The sequence below is a fragment of the Bombus huntii genome, chromosome 5 (genome assembly GCF_024542735.1).
Source record: "Bombus huntii isolate Logan2020A chromosome 5, iyBomHunt1.1, whole genome shotgun sequence".
Classification (NCBI taxonomy): domain Eukaryota; kingdom Metazoa; phylum Arthropoda; class Insecta; order Hymenoptera; family Apidae; genus Bombus; species Bombus huntii.
Genome location: NC_066242.1, coordinates 18,548,475 through 18,569,866, shown reverse-complemented (window position 1 = coordinate 18,569,866; position 21,392 = coordinate 18,548,475). Strand labels below are relative to the sequence as shown.

The window sequence follows — 21,392 nt, the reverse complement described above, 5'->3', positions numbered from 1 at the left end:
GTAGCAACCACGCTTCATGCCACCCTATCATACTACGCTAAGATACTACAATTTTCTTACTAACCTTTTTGCTTTCTTTATCATCGAAAGTACTGCTCTGAAAGCACTATCCGGAGGCACTGCTTTCGACAATCTTGCGATATCGGGGATGGGGACGATTGCGACGAAGGGGATGGATCTTCAAGTTTTCGAACACACTGGCTGTTTGTAGATTGGTTCGACGGATCTGTTGAAAATTTTGGGAAATTTTGGATCATCGTTGGTGGATCGGCGACGGGGAACAGGAGAGAGCACCCCAAAAACGCGAAGCGACCAATATGTCATCCCCGTGGCTCGGTGTCGGGGTAACCCTGTGCTCGGTTGGCGCGGGCCGAAAGCGAGTAGAAGAAAGGCTCGCGAAGAGCGAACGTGGATCGAACGGGGAACGGGCGGCGAACTGGGCTGTCGCCGGATCGGGGATACAAATGGGCAAAACAGCGCTCTGTGCGGATGCCGCGGGCCCGGTTGCAGGTGGCGTGGCCGCCGATAAATATGTCAGCCGGCAACACCATGCCGCGGCATACCACGCCGCTCTCGCACCCTCGATCTCCGTCCGGTTCCCCGAGCCCTCCTTCCCACCACCCCGCGGAATATCTCTGTTCCCCGTACCCGCCGTTTCTCGCCTCTGTTTCACCCTCGCCGCGCATTTGAATATTATGGAAATGTCGACGCGAGAGATAGCCGCCCCGGGACCCCGACACACTCTGCATCTGTCATACACCCTAATGAGCAGCCGGGGGTTGCCTTGCCGGCGCACCAGCGACTCTACTCTTCCTCCCTCTCTCTCTCTCTCTCTCTCTCTCTCTCTGCTGCTGCTGCTGCTGCTGCTGCTGCTGCTGTTGCTGCTGCTACTGCCGCTGCAACAGGTGAACTTTGGATCTACGAATCGTCAGATTCTTTTTCTAGAGGTTACAGCATTGGTGGAGTGGTCGGTAGGTGAAGACTTTGGATTATGCGGAAAGAAGTAACATATCGTGGGAATCTTACGGCGGAGGTTGTACGTATGTCGGAAAATATCGTGATTAGACTTTTTTCTTGACTTTTATGCGGATTTGAATACGAATGCTATGGTAGAATAGAATTGCATTTATCTGAATCTATCAGCGAACAAAACAATACATGTAGATAATCGTAGTTTATACGATAGAATAGAATACGAAGAAAAGTTCGGCAGTTGTCATCGCTGTCCATAATTTTCCGCTTACGTAATAGGCGTCCACGATTAGGTAAAGACGTTCATCAAAATTTCGTTGTAATAAACAAAGTTCGGGTAAATAGAGTTCCGTCGTAACGAGAATTGCCTTGGGCCAAACGTTAAGCAAGTAAGATCGTCGCTCTATAAATGTCGTCTCGATAAATCTGATAGACGTTCGAAAAGTATAAGTAAATATCGTCTGTTTTAAAACAGATTTTTAATCGAAGCGATACGAGATATTCTTTTCGTTTATAACTCCACAAGTTTGTTAGTTTTTCCAAAATATTACCAAATCGGTAGCTTCTATAGATTTGACTTATGCGCGTTTCGCTGCAAACTAGCAGCTAGCAAACTAGCTGGAAGTGAACGTGACCCAGAGAATGGCTGGCTAATATCAAGGACTGACGTTCTCCTACTTAAAAGTTCTATTATGTGCACGTTACTACGTTTCTATAACTTCTTTGTAATTTCTGCGTTCTTTGAAAACAGAATCGACATTTTAAAGTTTAAAGAACTTACAGAGATGGAACCCGTATGTTTAGGAAATTGTTTAATTATCATGCGTACAACGTACCACTTATAGGTATACATAAACTAGCGTTTCCTGTCGATAGAAATGTAGGACGAAACTCGAGTAGAATATTTACGAGTTTCATCGATCGTGCAAATTCGCAATTTGTAACGAATCTGAGAAAACAAAATATTCCGACATTGTTGGTAATTTCACTGCTGATGGCTGAAACCTGAAGCCTGAAGCCTGAAGCCAGAAAAGCCTGAAGCCTGAAACGAAAAACATAATGAAGGTCTTTAACAGAAATAGAAAGTGACAAAATGTCCCATATTCCATCGCAATGTGAGCTGTGGAGGTCGGCGGATTCAAAGGTTGCACGTTGTTCGAAGATTCAAGAATAGAATACAAGTTGGCAAGTTTATTTTCGAAAAATGAAACTTCCATTTAACACTGTGATATTTAACACTGACGAAATCAGAATTCAGAATGTCACGAACGCGTGGTAATAAATTTCCCGGCGAAGCGATCGACCATCGACTGATCGAGGAAACAGAACGATAGAAACAAACTACATATAAGTAGAGCGTGATTGTAGGGGCGGTTCGCAAACGGTCGGCAGGTTCCAACCGCAATTGACAGACATTACAGTTTGGAAAAAGAGGCGAATCCTGTCGAACGGAGATCCCCGGGGCGGTCAAAGCGTGGCGTCGCGTCGCGGCGTCGAATTCACCGGGAGCCGCGCCGGGGTGAACAGGATCGTGTCCGGTCTCTCTGTTGGCACGGCCTTTGGTTCCCCGGCTTGCAGGCCGTTGTTTTCACTCTGTTATGCAGCGACTGAAGCACCGTTGCACCGGAGTGCGGTCGGTTTATACACCGCGCGCGTTCCACGGCAATCGAGGCCAGGAGCCGTGCGATTCGACGTCGAGATGATTGTAGTTGCAAATGGGCAGTTTGCATCAAGAAGCGGCCGCCCCATGGCCGACAGGACATGCACGGCCAATGCAAACAAAGTTGACCCGGCTGTCCGCTCCCTGGCTACAACCCCCGCGCGCGCTCTCTCCCGTCCATTCTACCCCGGGCTCTCCAGCTCTCCGGCTCTTCGGCTCTCCGGCTCTCCAGCTCTCCAGCTCTCCAGCTCTCCAGCTCTCCGGTTCTGTAGGACCAAGGTACACACGACTAAGGTATACAAATAGCCATCTTTGACGCAACTCCTCCTGCCTCCTGCCTCCTGCCTCCTGCCCCCTGCCCTAGGAACCGGCGTAATTGTCGCTCGATCGCAAAAATTCCATTACGTCCTATCGTACTATCCGTCCGTATTGCGTGCAACTATAGATCGACCAGAAGAATCGCTAAGACGTCAGGAAAGGTTTCTTACATTTGAAAGGGCCGAAGAGGAGAGAGAGAAAGGGGCGGATTGCGTTTGAAAAGATTGGAGGTAAGGAGAAATCATAGTCGACTAAGTCGCGATAAACAAGAGAAAAATGAAAGTGAAATTGTTGCCTACCGCTTGTTCAAAATCTGTTGTAAAACATTTCGCAACGTTGAATTCGTTACATCGAACCCCGATGCGCGTTATCCAAGTGTCTAGCGTTTAACTAAAGAAAATACCAAGTACGAAGAACTTGGCTCGAATTCAAAGCCACGACTTTCGAATTCCTCCGCTCCATCCACAACTTGCAGATCCGGCCGAGCGTTGAAAAATCGTCGACGATAGAGTAACTGATCTACCGATTGGCAACATACTCGGGCAGGAACTATCCCCTAAGCCAGGGTGAAAATCATTCAGAACTAGAAACTCAAAGACAGGAACGGGTCGAAAGGAGTCCGAAGTTTAGCGAATCGGCGTGTTTACACGGTAGCATTTCGCAGCCGGTTGGCCAGCCTGGCCAGTCGCCGGATTGGAGTGCGGTGTATAAATAAAGCGGGAGTTCCGAGCTGCCTTTTCTAACCGGTCCCTTTGCTGCACCGAGCGTTCTGCACACTCTATTCTACAGGCCCACGATACAGAGCTCTTTGGTCGGTTAAACATGCGCATATTGCATGAAACTGGTACCGGGAGTCGGCAGATCGACCTCTGTATTAACACCTCCGACGCTGTCCTCCACCCTTCTCCTCCAACCCTCTTCTCCTCTGCCGACACCGCGACACCCCTCCACCCTTCGTTCGCCGGTCGCCTGTTCTCCGGCCGTCGAATAGTTAAACCATTATTTTCGGCCGGACAGCCGGACAAAAGGAGAAAGGCCGGCTGTTCGTGTTTTCTGCGACTCGTGACCGGTTCCGCGGGACGATTTCCGTCCACAGGAAAAGCGTTCCTTCGAGGATAGATATGTTACGTTCCTAGGGGAAAATTGCCTTGCTTCGCAGCCAGATAAACGTATTGGAAAAGCTGGGCAAAAGCTATATTTTCGATCGATACATCGTCGCTCGACAGCCGCGAATTTGGACCAACAGCTTATAATTTGTCGTACTGCCAACTATCTACCGATAATATATCGCTCGCCTGTAATTTACTTGGTACTAGGCAGAGTCTGTGACGAATTAGGAGCGCTTGTGCGAATCGTTGCATGCGTACATGACGGAAAGGCGAAGAGAAACGAGAGCAGAAAGGAAGGCAGAAAGGATGGCAGAAAGGATGGCAGAAAGGATGGCAGAAAGGATGGCAGAAAGGATGGCAGAAAGGATGGCAGAAAGGATGGCAGAAAGGATGGCAGAAAGGATGGCAGAAAGGATGGCAGAAAGGATGGCAGAATGGATGGCAGAATGGATGGCAGAATGGATGGCAGAATGGATGGCAGAAAGGATGGCAGAATGGATGGCAGAATGGATGGCAGAAAGGATGGCAGAAAGGATGGCAGAAAGGATGGCAGAAAGGATGGCAGAAAGGATGGCAGAATGGATGACAGAAAGGATGGCAGAAAGGATGGCAGAAAGGATGGCAGAAAGGATGGCAGAATGGATGGCAGAATGGATGGCAGAATGGATGGCAGAATGGATGGCAGAAAGGATGGCAGAATGGATGGCAGAATGGATGGCAGAAAGGATGGCAGAAAGGATGGCAGAAAGGATGGCAGAAAGGATGGCAGAAAGGATGGCAGAATGGATGACAGAAAGGATGGCAGAATGGATGGCAGAATGGATGGCAGAAAGGATGGCAGAAAGGATGGCAGAATGGATGGCAGAATGGATGGCAGAAAGGATGGCAGAAAGGATGGCAGAAAGGATGGCAGAAAGGATGGCAGAAAGGATGGCAGAAAGGATGGCAGAATGGATGGCAGAATGGATGGCAGAAAGGATGGCAGAAAGGATGGCAGAATGGATGGCAGAATGGATGGCAGAAAGGATGGCAGAAAGGATGGCAGAAAGGATGGCAGAAAACATGGCAGAAAAGAAGACAGAATAGGGCCGGAAGCGGAGAGACGTTAATAAAAGCAGAACTGCCGGGTACATCAGTAGCCGTAACCGGTATCGCTGTAAACAATTATAAACACCGAGACCGGGCTCGTTATTGCGTTTAAAATCGCGAAACGTTTGTGTAGTAATTTACATAGGCGGGCCGATCGGCGGCCGCGATTATGCGTAAAATCGGCGGACGATGCGCCGCGCAAATTTGTACCCATAATTCTTTCCTCGTCGAATCTGCGAACAGCGACGGCCTCGGTGCATTTAAGCCCGGCCACTGCACCCGCAGACACTCACACCACCGTACACACGGACACGCCGTCAGCTCATACCAATTGCAACGACATGCCGCATCATTACGCCCCGCTAATTAATTGTGATTTATCGACTTCAAAATCCCCGATCGGACCTGCCTCGAGGAAATACAATGGCCGCCGCTCGCTACGACGCGACGACGCTCGCTGGCCAACACGATGACGCTTCATACGCGATCCACCAGAACCAATCTCCTTTTCTTTTTGCCTCTCTGTACGTTTTCGTTGCGGATCACCGAAAGAGACGGTCGTCTCTATCCTTCTGCCACCACCTTTCCTTTACCGTTTTATTCCATTTTCTATTTTCATTCCCTCCTGTTTTCTTTCGTTGCTCGCCTTCGAGCAATCGGTCGAACCAGCGAGACGGAATCTTCGATTTCGCAGGATTTCGACGAGAATCGAGACTGCACGATCGATGATATGAACGGTAAATTAACCAGTAAATTCATCAATTTTCTTCTCTCAACAACGATCTACGACATCGAATTCTGCTGTTCGGCGTTGCGACGCTGGAACAATGTTACAAGCATGTGCTTAACGTTCGAAATAGTCAGCGTTTATTTCCAGCCTCTGCATACTTATTTATATACGATATCTTTATCCCTTTTATAGAGATCACAAGCAACTTCCCAAGCACTAAATACTAAATCTAACGTGCAAATATTCGCTATCGATCCTTCCGAAATAACAGTAAAATTCCATACGTTGGAAGAAAATAAGAGGAAATCGTTTGTAATCGAGTTTCCTGCAATTCGGGCAAACCGTATGCCATTTGGGAGAATAAATTCAATGGGAAGACGAACGTTTCAAAAATATCTCAAGACTATAATATCTAAATACTGTAGATGATTCTGCTAATAGCGGAAAATAAACTCGTTTACACTGCACTCGGATCGCGTCCGTTGCGCTTTAATCGACCGTACAACCCTTGAATCCATCGTTTTCATCGATCTCGAGAACCGATCGTCCGCTCAGATATAGCTGGCAAAATATATCAACAGCGAGGAAAAAGAAGAATTTCGAAGAAACGTTTGACAAGCCAAATCCCGTCAAAGGAAGCAATTTCAGTTAAAACGCAACCGCCGTCGGATTTGCCCAGCGGCGCGAGAAGGAGCGTCGTCGAGAAGCACAAGGGCCACCCTGATCATCCCCGCGCGACAGATTATTTAGCGAAATGTCGTTGGAACGCTTCCTGTTGGCGTGCAGCTGCGGCAACGACAATTACGCGGGTACGTGGAGCGCCGCGAAGCATGAATTTTTGTCGTGCAACAAGTTGGCTCACAATGACAGACCACGCCGCGTGACGTCTTACGGAGCCGCGCGTCCCACTCCCGCAAGAATTTCAGCCGGGTAAACCGTTTACTTACGGATCGGCGGATCGCTCAAAATATTTGTCGCGCTTGTCAGACCTTTGTCCGACGACGAAAGCGCACGGCAAATCCGGTTGCCGCGTACACCGGATCATCTTCCGGGGACGAGCTTGTCGGGGCACAGTTTTTGGATTAGTCTCTGTATCGCTTCCTCTCCTTCTCCTACCTTTCTCTCCGATTCGTCGTTCTCTGTCGAGGTAGCAGGCGACGTGCTACACGCGTTTCTCAGTTTGATCCGTACGTGAAAGAGAGACACGGTCGTACGACGAGTAACAAGCTCGCGTTCATCGAGGGGACAGATCTCTTTTTTAATTTTCTAATATGCCTGGCTGGCCGCTACTACGCCGACGCGACTGCGGAAATTTTTCAGGAAAGCTGTCGATTCTCAACCGTGTTAGGATGAAAATGATCGATCGTGAATGTTTATTCATTATGTCGTAATGTTTTAACTTTACGCTGTAGTACTTGCACGGCTATAGTTTAGAATTTTATCGAGTGAAATCTTCGTTCGGGTCATAGAGGAGAGCGAATTTATCGTTGTATCGATTCTTATCGTGGACTCTAAGAATATTAAAATCGTCCTATTTAAAAAGGAAAGGGTCTGTTTCGTTGGTTCGAAGTATCGACACGTGCCGCTTGCTTAAAAATCATTTCTCATTGCGGGGAACGCGTGCAGCCCTCCGGGCACATCTATTTACGGGAAACGAGTCGTTGTTGCACCTGGTGCACCGAACACGGTGGCGTTCTCGCGTAGGTCAATTCCCCCCCCCCTCCCGTTCAATTCTCCTCCTGTCACTCCCCTCCCCCTCCCCCTCCCCCGTCCCCCCGTTATGGTTCAACCCCCTTATGCGGAGCGAACAGGTTTAGCCGACGTTTGTCTATGTTATTAGAATAGCAACGCGTTTAATGAGTAACGGGGCGATTTACCTGGAGCATGCGGGAATGTTGATTTCGATTTATAATGGTTTCGTACTGATCGCGATCTCACGAATGCGGGAGAATCCACGCGGAGAGGGTAAAATCGAACGGTGCAGGGACAACGCTGTGCACGCTACCAATCGCTAAATCTCTTGGTGAAAAGTTTCCCTCGATCATATATCGTCTGACAAAATCAGCTGACACTCGAAATAATTTCAGGGAATTTTATCTTAATGAAACGGCAATTTAACCCTGAGTTAGCCTCGACAATTTCGTGGAAAGCGTAACGAGCCTTACATGTGAGTTTCTAAAAAAAAAGACAACCAGTTCAACTTAGTTGCCGGTATAGCTATAAAATGTATGTACATAAATTAAATAAAGAATTCTGACTGTTTGGTACAGCTGGCAATTAAGAATTACGTGCACCTTACATATATGGTCGGCAAAAAGTACCTGCCAACTGGAATCGAATTATCCGTAAAAATGGATAGCCTCTTTGTTGTGCCAACACCTACCTGTCGCTACTATCCTGTACGAATACAAACATCTTTTCCGACAAACTTTTCATCGAATTTTGAAACCACATTGATCGCGTAAATTAAGATTAAAGATTAACATCGTGGCCTCGTTATAAATATACAATAACGAAAAGAAAAAATATGGCACATGCTTGTTATAACTTTCATTTTGTATATCGCGTTATCCTGTAGGTAATAGTATTTTCCGATACTTGGCACCTAATACTCGAATTTATCGGTGCGATACATCGCGATTACGATGCAATTTGTAACAATAACGATAGTGTTAATTACAGCCATTGTGATAATTGGTTTAAATTGCTTAAATGATTGGCTTGGTGGAAACCAATGAGCTATAAAGGGGAAAAAATAAATGGAAATATACGATACCCTGTTTGATATAAACGTGGAGCTTGCGAAATTTCAAAGTTCAAATATGGATGCCAGCGAGGGGTAAAAGTTGAATTATTACGCGTTGTAATAATTTTTCTGGAAAATTATCGTATCGATCGTAATATCGTAGGTGGTTCGTTCTTGAAACGCGTTGCTTCTAACGTCGTTTGCTCGCGTCGGTGCGCCTGTTATCCGCATTATCGAAGACGGAAGGTGGAAATACTTACGGCGTTTACGCGAGCAACGTTTTGCCTCGAGCCCCTGGTCTTTCCGTTGCGTAGGAATGGTTTATCGCGAGCGCATCAACCGTCATCGTAGGACCGCACGATTACTAAACAACGAAATTGTGAATGAATTATTTATGTCGGTCACGTTTTCAACGACTTCTTGGAAACTGTGAACCACGGCCCGCTCCTCGTTAGAATCCCCATTAACAATTCAAATAGGGAATATAGAATATTTAAAAACGACCCTGTTGCTGGGTTCCGTCGCGGCTTCACGGCTATCACTGAATAATCCTGAATGAAAAAAAAAAGAAAAATATACATACATACATATATATATACATATATATATATATATATATATATATATATATATATATATACTTAAACGAAGTACGTCGAGTGTGAAGATAGTTGACAAGTATAATTTTGGTTACGCGATTTTCCTGTCGATCGACAAAATTACAGATGCAGAGTCCGAGATGTACGATTTCGTAGCTATAGATTTCGTACGGACGATACGTCATAATTGATAGGAACAGCGATGACGCGAGCGGGTAATTTCGCTGGAGACGGAAAGGCGACTGAAAAATCGAGCAATTGAGCGTCAGAAGGCAGCCAATCGGGGGACAAGTTTCCTGTCTGGCGGACCTCGCAGGCGGACAAATTGCGTTGCACTCTAATTATACAACCCTGCACGCACAGTGGAAGCCTCGTCCCGCCGCGCCGCGCCGCGCCGCGCCGCGCCGGCATCCCGACTCGTTCCTCCAAGATTCCCTAAACGGCGTTGGTTCGTGCGGCCTCTGAAAAATCGCCGCTGAATGGGACGAACAAAGAGAGAGAACCCACCACGGAAGGAAAAACAACGTTGCCAGGACAAAGACGGAGAACACACCGTTTCGCATAAGCGACAACGACGCGACGTCGGGCTTTTTTGCCTGGTCTCACCTTGTTCGATGGAAAAAGAACCGAAGCAAGGGGGCGAGGGGGCAGAAGCCTCGGTGCAAAAGGGTATACGGACCCCATAGGGCAGAAACATCGGTTTCTTCCGTCGCGTTTCCATCGAAAGGATTTTTCTGCCTAGGCAAGGATACTAACTCGCCGGTCGGAGACACGTGCGCGAGACCATTCCTGGAAGAATAAATCGCCGCATGAGTTCCTCGAACATCGTCATGGTTGGTCTTCATTAACCCTCGCCCGACCATCCTGTTTTATTCCTCGACTAACGAGCCCGCGTTTTCCAAACGTTTTCGCTAATCGCCCAACCGACGATTTCTGTTTCGCCACGTCGCGCAGTTCCTCGCCACTGGACCGCCGATGACTCCGCCAGTCCCAGTTAGCGAACGATTTTCGAATGTTGCAGCGTGTGGAAATCACCGGCTGGTATTCCGTACATTCCTTTTTCGAACACCGGACACATTATTCGTTTGGCATCGGTGAATTACGCGTTCGACGATATCGTGCTGGTCTGTTGGTAACTGGTTTAGTTGGTTTCTTTATACGATATAGCTACCTACGAATAACAATCGAAGGCGAAGGAAAGAAAGTTTATCAATTTCGCTTTTTCCATGCGCCTCTCTGTGTGCTTTTCTACGTGCTTCCACGAACGCTTCCAGTTTTCCACGATCGCGATCGATTCTTGTTAATCCGCGATTCCACGAGATTACGCAATTATCGAACATACGAAGGGGCAAATTATTTGACGACGCTTCGAGCAAATACTCGTACCTTGTACCGTTGTACTTTCTTTTCTTTCTATCGCGTGATACACGCGTACACGCAAAGCGTGTATAAGCGAAGCTTTAAGCGAGGTAAATTTGAAGAACTTGGTTTGATTCGTTCGTTCGGAGATAACAAGTGCGCGTAAATGCGCTTTATATCTTCGAAACGAGAGCCTATGTAGCGGGTATCCTTGTGAAAAGTAGCAAGGTGCGTTCCTCGAAACTATTAACGGTAGGGAGAAATTTTCTTCTCGTATATTAGAACACCCTGCTATCATTTACATAACTTATAATGATGGTACCAGCGTCTATAGAAGCGAGTGACATTACGATACATGAATATTTATGCCTCGAAGCGATCTCCTTCGACGTAATACGTCGTATCTTTGATCGTTGAAACCTTCGATTTTCACGACAACAATTGGTCGAATAACTGCTCTGATCGTAATGTAGAATCGTGTCGTATGTAACGTAATAATTCGTCGTGTTCGCAACAAAAATTCCACGTCGATTTAACGTTAATCGGAATATAATGTTTGTAAAAAGGATATGGAAAAACGGTCCGACGAAATGGTAGCGTAGCAATTATCCAAGTTCAAGCGAGGCTAACAATCGAGAAAGTTCGCGTTTCACGGCCTGTTCAAATAGACAAACGGGCGCGGAAGGCGTCGTGTGACTGCAAAATGCGTCGCGACGTCTTGCTGGTGTGTTTCTCGCGTCATAATATTTGGAATTGTCCGAGGTCTGGTGAACGGGGTCGGTTTCACGCTTCACAATCGCCCGTTGTGGATGCAAATGCGTCTCGACGTCGATTCGCGACGCTTCGCATCCGTCGGACATCGCGGTGCTGCTTATTAATAGACCGTATGTATTTATGCAAATGCATACCTTCGTAAAAATTAGTTATAGAGCGTGTCCCGCATACGTATTTGTTTAGTCTTGCCAGTCAGACGATATTAATTACCGTTATTAGGTACTCTTCGTTTCCAACATTTGGCGTATTTTATCAAAACTTTTATCACAACGATACGATGTCAGTGGCTAGTTTCTTGGCCAAATTTACGAAGGGAGAAAGCGTGAAATATAATACGTATATAAACGTATTGTAGATATTGCAGATACGTGTCAGAAAGTAATCGTCATTAACGATCGTTCCAATCGCATCAAGCTGAAAGCCCGTTATTAATAAAATGAAAATGAATTCGCATGGCCATTAAAAAAAGAACAGTTACGATAAAAATCTCATAAAAATTTCGCGTTTCCTCCTACCAATGTTTCGCATAATTTATCGAGGCTCTGATAGAAAGGAGCATAAGGGGGGGGGGGGCGACGAAGGGAAAAGATGGCTGTAATTATAATTGCAAATCGAATCGATTCGCGCGAAAACCGAGCCACGAGTCCATTTCATTCCACGGATTTCCTCGAAAGAATATCAACGAACCGTGATCTGGCATACACCGTTTATTATCTTACGCGAGAACAAATCAACGAACGATGATGAAAGATCGTTTACCGTGGAAGTTAATGAATAATCTGCGGTTTAGGATTCTCGAAACGGAACCATTAATCTTTTAATATCGCTGGTAACATTAACGATCGGCCGAAGGCTGCCACCCGACGTACCTCCGGAAACAATTTCGCTCATAAATTCGCCATTGTTTTGACTAGCCTTCGCGAAATGTTATAAATGGTATATACCAATTATGACACGTAACATCGGTCACTTGTTGAATTGCGATCTAACGTTCTCTACAGATGTAACTACTTAGTTTTTTTTTTTTTTTTTTTTTTTTGTTTCTAATAACAATTATATGCTCGCGTCGTTTCGAGCAAAAAGAACACGTTTTCTCGTTCGTGTCTGTTACACTCGTAACGTCGTGACGGCCACTGCTCTAATCAATTTTTACGCTCCTGTCAGCAGCAATATTTAGCGTCAGCTTCGGAGTACTAAGAGTACACGGTTTGCATGAAATCGCGCGCTAATATTCATACTCCGTTTTTTGCTGCAGACATAGAAAGGATAATTTAGAAAAGCGCTGTATTTTTGCTAGAAAGAAAAAGGCAATGAAATAAAATAACGGAGAATAGAAGAACAGAGTCGGTAGGCAGATATATGAAAATTTCGAGCGGTAAATCGAGAATTTTACAGTGCAGCCTACCTAGGACGGTGGTTGGAGCGCGCGAGGGTATATCGTCTGGGCAGCTTGCGGCAGATAGGATCGGCGCGCAAATTTACGGCCGTCTTCCATCAGATACGCGGAAATCCCTCAAACTTTGATGACGGCTATTCGAAGCTTTTTAAATGTTCATGCTTACAAACTGGTTCACCGGTGTAAGGACCATAAAAGCCAATATGGAGTGGGGAGGGGGACCGAGAGAGCCGGAACACCCTTTACGCTCTCCCGGACCTTTATCTTTATCGTTATGCGTCGTTGTTTCAAGCTCTTTATGTCCGACAGCGGCCTCCCATTAACGTTTGATTTACAACTTTCTACAAATCTATAAAGGAGCCCTTGCCTCTTCCAGGGTATAGATTTCTTTCGTTTCATCGTACTCGCTTGCAGGATTTCTGGCTGTCTTACCGGGCCCGTCTCTATGTGTATCGCGTATGCGTGTGCCCGAATCCAACGAGAAAACGACGAAGCTTAATGCATCGCTCTGCGAAGCTGCTCTTCGATAACTTTCGAGAATTAAAACTTTTCCTTTCGTGGTATTTTGCAATTTTATTCGAACTCGGCGCCGATCAAAGTCGAGAAGAAAAAAGAAACGAACGATTTCTATACCGTCGCAAGTACGTTTATCGAAAGGTGATAGCACAGATTAACGATGGTAAGTTGGAAGGTAGAAGGAGAGAGAGGCAGCGTTAAACGCGAAATGATTCGCAGATGGATTGCCTATGATTTTGATTACCGTAACGATCGAAACCGCCTCGTTCTCCTTTATTCAGCGACGATAATAAGAAAAATGTGGAAATTTTCGTTCGGTTTGCTGGAAACCGGCTCAGCTTCCGTCGCTGTCGAAAGTAAAAGTATCTTTAACCGATCGCCGTAGAATTGGGCCCCGTTGCCCTGTTGTCACATCCGCTCCACCGGCGGAGGACAATATTTAGCCTGGAGGGCCGCGGTCAGATCGGCAGACACGATAAAATTATACATCGAGGCCCATAAACGGGCCCGAAAGTTGCCCGTTAAAATTAAAATCTGCCGTAAGACGTTGTCCACCGATGAATTACGACGATGGTATACCTTACGAGGACCACCCCTGCATTACTTGCTTCGTCACCTCTGACGATACAGCTTTTTCACTGCGCTCGCTCGACTTGCGTTTCTCCGCGTGTGCATTTACGAACGCTTAATGGTACGCTATCTATCTGCGAACACGCGCATCTGGCTGGAGAAGCGTGTTTCACGGACATTTGTTACAAAACATAGGTACACGTACGTTCTAACAGGTAAATCATCGAATTTATTTTCTTTCGAAGCGTGCAATGTTCGATTCTCGATAGATCTTTCGATCGGTCGACGGGCAAGCTCGAAAACAGGAAAGCTGCGAAATCCTGCATCGTTATCGAAATCGTTGCGAGTCGCGTAAACGATACGTTTCTCTACTGGCACGCGCAACGACTTGCAACGATCGCTTATTTCTATTATCGCTTAAGGTAACGATTCAATCGATCGTTAATACGCGATAGGTGGAAAAAAATTTCGGAACCCACCGACTCGCGACCCACCGAGCATCGTCTCCGTCTGGATCGCGGCGGAATTTTGAAAAATCGTGAATCACGACGAAGGGACGCCGATAAACTGGACTCTATCTATCTATGCTTCGAATCGGTCGTTCCTTTATCGACTATAAACTATAAACCCAGGGAAAATGTCGGACGTAGTAGAGGTTGCGGGAATAAAGGTCTCATTGCCCGGTCCCCATAAAATCAGCGGCATCTCGTTGCTGGCCCGTTGCTTGCATATAATATGGCAGCATGTAATAAACTTGCTGTAGCGTATCCGCGAGACGATTGGGCATTGCTTTTCGTTTTATTATCACTTTATTATTACTGCGGCTTGCCTTTATGACCGTATTAAGGCCGGAACGCGCGCAGACCTTCTGCCCGCGTGGTGCGTGAGCAGGCTGAGCACGCAGTGATTCATTTCTGCTGATCGTTCGGGACTCGTAGGACGCGAACCTTTACCACTCTATCAATTATATTATAGCACGCCAATGAACCCCGGACTTTTTAAAGACTCGACCAGTCTGACGGTAGCGCCCGAGGTGTTCTATGGGTTAATGACGCGAGCAAGGTTTGTTAGCGGGGTAACGGATTTTGTCGGCGGTGCTCGTACCGCCAAGTCAAATCCTAATATATATCACACGGTAGGTACGTTAAGTATCCGGTTGCTTTGTACAATTTGTGAGAATCACGACATTTGTATTCGGCTAAAGCGTGCAATTAATCGTGAATTAATAAATAACGATCGTTACGTTTACGCGAAATCGGTAGACTATAAATTTAAACGAGCAATTAAAAGATTAAATTAACTATATACGTATCTACTATCTACTGCATAGCAGCCAATGCATAGCTACATTTATAATACTATTTAACGTTCGAACGCCGCTGTATCTTGCCGCGTCACGCGTTACACACAATTTACACGTATCGCGGAATTTTTACGCTCGTCGTTCATACAGCATTGAAATATGTCTTCGCTAAACGATCGAACCTTCGAAACGATCGTCCTCGCGATTAGAATTCGGCAATGGAATATAATTACAGGCAATTTTCAAAAAACTCCGCTCGATCAGTTTCCGTCGATTCTAAAAGTAAATAAAACACCCAAGTGTATAGGTTCTATCGCTTGACCAGCTTACCAACTCACCTACCACCAAAAATAGAAGAAAATGAGAGAATAAGGTAGAAATTAATTTGCTCGGCAGAAATTCCCTAGGTATTGCCTAAGCCCTGAGGCGACGGGACGCGTCGGTGGGCCGGCGAAGAAGGCAACGGCCCCAGAAACAGCGTGAAATCGATAGAATAAGAATGAGATGAATATGAGAGCGAAGAACAGGACCCGAGGCTACCGAGAGATCGAACGAAAGAAACGAGTTGGCAGAGGGAAGGAAGAATAAAAGGAAAACGTGGAACGGAGGTCAAAGGTGAGGCCCGGCCTCTCACACTGGCCGGGCTTCGCAGATCCAATCAGGTTCCTTGCTAAGCTCCTTCATCCTTAGCCTCGACTGGCGTCATGCTCTCATTATACTCGTATCGCGAGGTGCGATTAGAGGTGCAAATTTGTTGGAATCGTCGCTGCGCTCTCAGCCTTCGTTCCCCCGTGTCGTGAGTCCCCCGCAGGATGCTACTTCTTTCGAACACGTTCGCCGGTATTTCTACCTCGCAATTGTTACCCAGAACCGCTGAAATTGCCACAAGGGGTTAATTGGTACCGGCTCTTCCTAAAGTTTTGCTGCGAGATTTGGTAAAAGGACGATCGTACGACGTTTCTAAGAGATACCAAAGAGATCGTGACGTGTTAAAATAACGCGGTAAAAACTGACATATCAATTACGACGAGTTGAATTATTCTTTCATATTCTTCCGTAAACGGTATCCACAGAGAGTAAATCTTTCGCTGCTCGTCGGGTTGACGTTATTTTTTCCATATAATTCAGATTCGATATAAAATTCTATACAAATATATCACCTATCGTGTTTAGTTGGGCTCGTATACGACGATGGGTAATGACAAAAAATTATATTAAAAGAACAGAAATAATATTAAATAATAAGAGAAAAGTAAAGCGAAGGATTGTTGTATTCTCTCTCTCTCTCTCTCTCTCTCTCTCTCTCTCTCTCTCTGTCTTGTATCACGATAAACATTTTTTCTCACCTAGTAGATAATAAATTCTATATGTATATATATATATACTTTTTTTTAACTGACCTTCTCATCGAACATTTCGTTAGACAACAGAGAATTCCTTTCGATAGGTCATTCGGTAACTTTTCGTAAAAATCGTTAAACAGAGAGGAAAATCGAAAAATCGAACGTTGATCGATCGAAAGAGAAAGAAAGTTCGTTTCGCGTGCAAGTTGGAGCACGTTGAAAAACGAACAGCCGCGCGGATAAAGATCTTTATGCAGAACGGAGGGCTGGAGTAGCAGCGGGTCGTTAGAGAGGCTGAATCGAGTAGCGACGGACATTTATAATTTCAGTCGGCGTTTGATGAAATGAATTTACATTTGGCCATCCGCGCGCCACCGCGATGCCATAAATACGCGATTTTATTCGTGACCGAACGAGAGATTTTACCGAATTGATTCTAAGGCGAGATAACTTCGCCCTCGCTCGATCATGCGAGCTTATTATAACAGTGGCCGCGCTGTTTGCTTATTTTTTCGGCATTTGTAGCAGCCAGATGCCGTTCCGATTTCAAAATGCCACGACGACTTCGATTTAAAGTCGCGAACTGTCGCTCGTGGAATTTTTCTATCTATCGAACATCGTTTTCGTTCGCCGCGAGAAGAGCGATTTGATCGCGTGATGGAAACGTGAGAAACATGATGCAGCGAATAATCGAACGACTCGGTCGAGAATGTTACGAGTGTATCATTATTTGAGAAACAAGACAAATTCACTGGTTGATCGAGTCACCCTTTAATACAGTCAAACACGAAACTGTTTGTTTTAAAGGAGCCAAACGAATTAAAAGCAGGCCATTATCATTCTATAATACGTATCATCGTGTAATATTTAAATTTCTATTACGTTATATACTGTATGGAATTTACATTATTTGAGGCAACTTATTTTAGTAGTTGTAAATGACGGATCCGTAGTCGGTCCGTTCCGTTCCAATTTTGAAATTTCAAAATCGATCATTCTTGGAACTCTAAAACGGCACAACCGACTAGTCGCTAGAAAAATACGGCGTAAAGATATGTTGATGGTAAACACATCGGTCGCGGTAACTAAAGGAACCAACGCGTCTTTACTCGCGTCACTTTGTCACAGCGTTCGCTTCGCGTCAACATGTCGGTTAATTTTCGATTCATCGTGTAGACAAGCCAAGCGACGAAACCGAATCAACGTCTCGCTCAAAATGAAAATCAAAATGAAAATCAAAATGAAAATCAAATTTGAGACGCGTCTCCGCAAGAGTGCGCGAATTCGTCGAAAAGCTCGTTATCCGAAGAGGGATTGAGGGGCTCGATCGACGATTTGCAGAATTCGATAAAAATGATCGTGCAGTTTTACATGGAAGGCGTCGTCTCTCCTTGTGCGTTTCTGCTGGCCGCTTCCGCGAAAAAGTCGTCCGCCGCGGACCAGTGTCCTCGCTTGAATTTTTCCATTTTCTTGCCGCGTGTGTCCGCCTCGGCGGGTCGAGCCGGCGCGACAAGGGGCATGGAAGAGAGGAGGAGGAGGAGGAGGAGGAGGAGGAGGAGGAGGAGGAGGAGGAGGGCGAACGGTAGCCGTATCGACGCTCGGGATCGATGAGGATCGATAGCGACGCGGTCGAGACACGATCGAAGCTTCCTGGGTCGGCGCGTCCCGCGGCAGGACCACCGGCATCGAGCTGGTTGCATACGTTTAAAAAGAATCTCGTCCGGCCGTTGTTCTTTTTAATTATGTTTATAATCAACGCGCGGCGTGTCTATGGTAATCGGTACCCGCCTATTCGAGATTTACGGCTCGCCCCTTGCCCCTTGCCATCCGCACGAAAAACTCATGACGCTCTGTTCCCTGTTCCCGTTCCTATAATTGACTTTTTTTCACGAGCTGAGACTCTTTCTTTTTTCTCTGTTTTCTTTTACTCTGCTGTTCTCCTCGAATCTATGGCGCTCGAAACGAACGTTATCAAAGTATGGATGATTTCCAAGTATTGTAAATATTAATCCTCGCTCCTAAGAGTCGTTGCACCTTTTAAATAGCTCGGTACAGGTTGCAATCGAAGGACTAGAAATAATTCGAATCTAATCGTACGAAAGCGAAAGCCGAGAGTGGCCAGCTTTATCTGGCTATGTCGGACACCGATGTAACGCGTTGTCGGATATCGGTTTGTCTAACCTTCATCTGACTTACGGTTCAGTTTAAGGAAAACGAAACCAATGGTACGTACGAAGAAGATTCGTCAATCCGGAAGAAAACACCGTCGTTCTACGATAGATCGAAATAAGGAAAAGAGAGAAAAAAGGTAAAAAGTTGGATTTAGGCGACGTTAAACGCCATCTTTTCGCCGGTGAGGTAATTTTTCTCCGCGTAAGTCCGATGGGACATGGAAATTCGAATTCGGCTTTGTTTCTTTAAATTACATCTTGTTGATTTAAACCGGCTGGTCGAGCGCGACAAGCAACTGGCCCGCGTAAATTGGGCGTCACCAGCACGCAACGAGCAGCCACGTGAAAAAATGAATCATGCCCTTGGACGGTGGGGCCAGCAGGGAGGACGGGGTGGTGAGATTCGCTAAGGGGTCCCGGTCATGCGAGGTTACACACGTGTACCCCGCCAGCAACGACAGCGACGCCCGCTAATGACGCCCGGAGATACCAGCGATACCTCTAATTAATTCTTCCTATCTTCTCGATATACAAATGCCCACTGTTCATGCCGATTGCCAGGCCAGTGTCGATGGAAGAGATTTATCGCGTTCCGTGACCGCAGCATTGCCGAGGTAGGACCGTACACTGCGTTTTGCACGAATTTTTGCAGATTCCTTTGGCCTACGTTTTTATAGTCCAACTACGTTTACATATTTTTCGTCGGTCTTGATATTTTCGACGTTTGAGACTCTGCTGCTCGCGGTTACATATGGTTATTCGGAATCGACGATATTTTATTATCCTTTATTTCCAGCGTCGTGATTCAATCGTTTACGATTTAAGAAGCAAATTGTTTTATCGCGTCTCTTTCCGTTCGCATAGAGCGACCCAACGACGCGTTACTCGCTAGCGAGCAAACAGATCTACATAAAAATACGTTACGTGTTGATCGATTGTTAGAATTAATTGCCACTAATAAAGGGCGTGGTCGTATAAATTTTCCAGTCGAACTTGACAAAAGCGATCGAACAAGCTACGGCTGTTTTAAAAAAGAGACACCATGGAAGAAATAAAAATTCAGAGTGGCGGTATAAAGAAAAGCTTGGATTCGCGATCGTGAATAGTAAACGGGCGCGATATATCGTAAATCGATAAATTCGTACCATGAAATTTCCTTAGGCGGGCGAAAGCCACGCTTCCAACCGGATATGTTTCGAACGGGTTTGCTCGTACGATCGGCCACCAGACATGTTGGATAAAATTCACGTGTCCCGCTTGGCCAGGCAGGCATACAGGCGACAACGTGTGTCGACATTAAAGCATAAAGTATCGCGCGACAGCCGTGTAAACGAGACAGTGCTTTGATGCCCGTGACGACAGAGAAGGGCCGGTGAAAGAGAGAAAGAGAGCGGCTAGAGGGAAGGAGAGAGAGAAAGCCGGACGAAGAAGGAAGAACGAAGAAGGAAGATGGCAGGGCGGGAGGGAGAGAGAGAGAGAGAGAGAGAGGAAGGGCGCTGGTTGAGGACAGATGGAGACGAAAGAAGGTGAAACACCGGTAGAGGTGCTCAGTCAGGGCACTCAAGTTTCCAACAACGTCCTTGCATCCTGAATCGACCAAAGTGGAGTAAAGGCTGCTAGTTTTATCCGTTCAAGGTTATTCAGGGGTAAGCCCCGCTGTACTCTTCGACATTTCGTTGTTCCTCCTTCGCGCAGTCTCAAATACGTCATTTAAACGTTGAGCCGATGTACCGAGTACGCGATGTATCTTTGAATTTGATGGTCTCCTCTATTTCGTCAACTGTCCATCACATTCGATCGCATTCAAAATACAAAAAGATACAAAACGTTCGCACTTGACCGAACACGCGTGCGATTCTATCGTACGAATCGTAGCTTTCATTGCGATTTTTATCGAAGGAAATTTCAAACGTTCGATTTAACAAACGATCGTAATAGAAGCATTGAGACGTTGGAAGGTGTTTCGACAATTTTTTCCACGCTCGTAGCGATTAATCGAAGAATTAGATAAAGATTTGGCTACGAGGAAGAGCGAAGGAATATTTGCCGCGGAATTAAAGACCAGGCTCCGGGCAGTCGTTTAATAGCTAAATCTACGCGAAAAAAAGGGGACGCGAAGGGAAATTTCGAGTTTTCGACGGTTTGGTTCGCGCTCGACGTCCAGTCGGTTCCTTTCAACCGGTTCCAGGGATCCTCGGCGCCGACCTTAACAACAATTTAATCACGCCGTCGTCGAGGGTAGGCGGAAATCGTTTGTTCGACCCCCTATTAGGCAATAATAACCGGGGTGCGGCGGCTCGTGCCCGCGAGATAATTTATTCCCGTCGGAGGCGCCCTGGGGCCCCGCCACGCCCAGAAGCACGTTCTGCAGCTCCATCGGCTCGTGCCGCTGCTTCTTTATGACGCCGGGGGCCTGAAACGAGCGTGTCATAAACACACCCCCTTGTTCCGACAGATTTTGTCAAGAAACGGGGAGAAAGCGTGGCCAACGTCCGCCGATCGGACCGCCTTCGCCGTATAGACGACGTCTGTTTAACGTGGATATCGAATATTGTGTCGAATACGTAAGCACCCCCGTACGATGAAATGAAAAAACAAAAAAAAAAAAGAAGAGAAGAGAAGAGAGAAAGAAAGAAAAGAAGGAAAGAAAGAAGAGGGAGAAAGGAAAAGGAAGAAGCGAGCGACGACTCGTCTGACCCGTGGTTTTCGTGGTATTCTTTCGCTGACAGAATCCGTC

The 21,392-nt window shown here is 46.2% G+C and overlaps 2 protein-coding genes across 2 annotated transcripts in view; both read left to right on the top strand.

The window, feature by feature from the left end:
• Window positions 1-21,392, top strand: part of LOC126865545 (homeotic protein spalt-major-like) — a 249,713-nt gene that overhangs the window by 140,816 nt on the left and 87,505 nt on the right. The gene's annotated exons all lie outside the window — the stretch shown is intronic.
• On the top strand, window positions 4,366-5,145 carry LOC126865870 (uncharacterized). Its single transcript, XM_050618762.1, has one exon. The coding sequence runs from the start codon at window positions 4,366-4,368 to the stop codon at window positions 5,143-5,145; it is 780 nt and encodes a 259-aa protein (XP_050474719.1).

What these genes read in the sequence shown, in the direction of transcription:
- LOC126865870 (XM_050618762.1), top strand. Translation starts at nt 4,366, where the DNA reads ATGGCAGAAAGGATGGCAGAAAGGATGGCAGAAAGGATGGCAGAAAGG.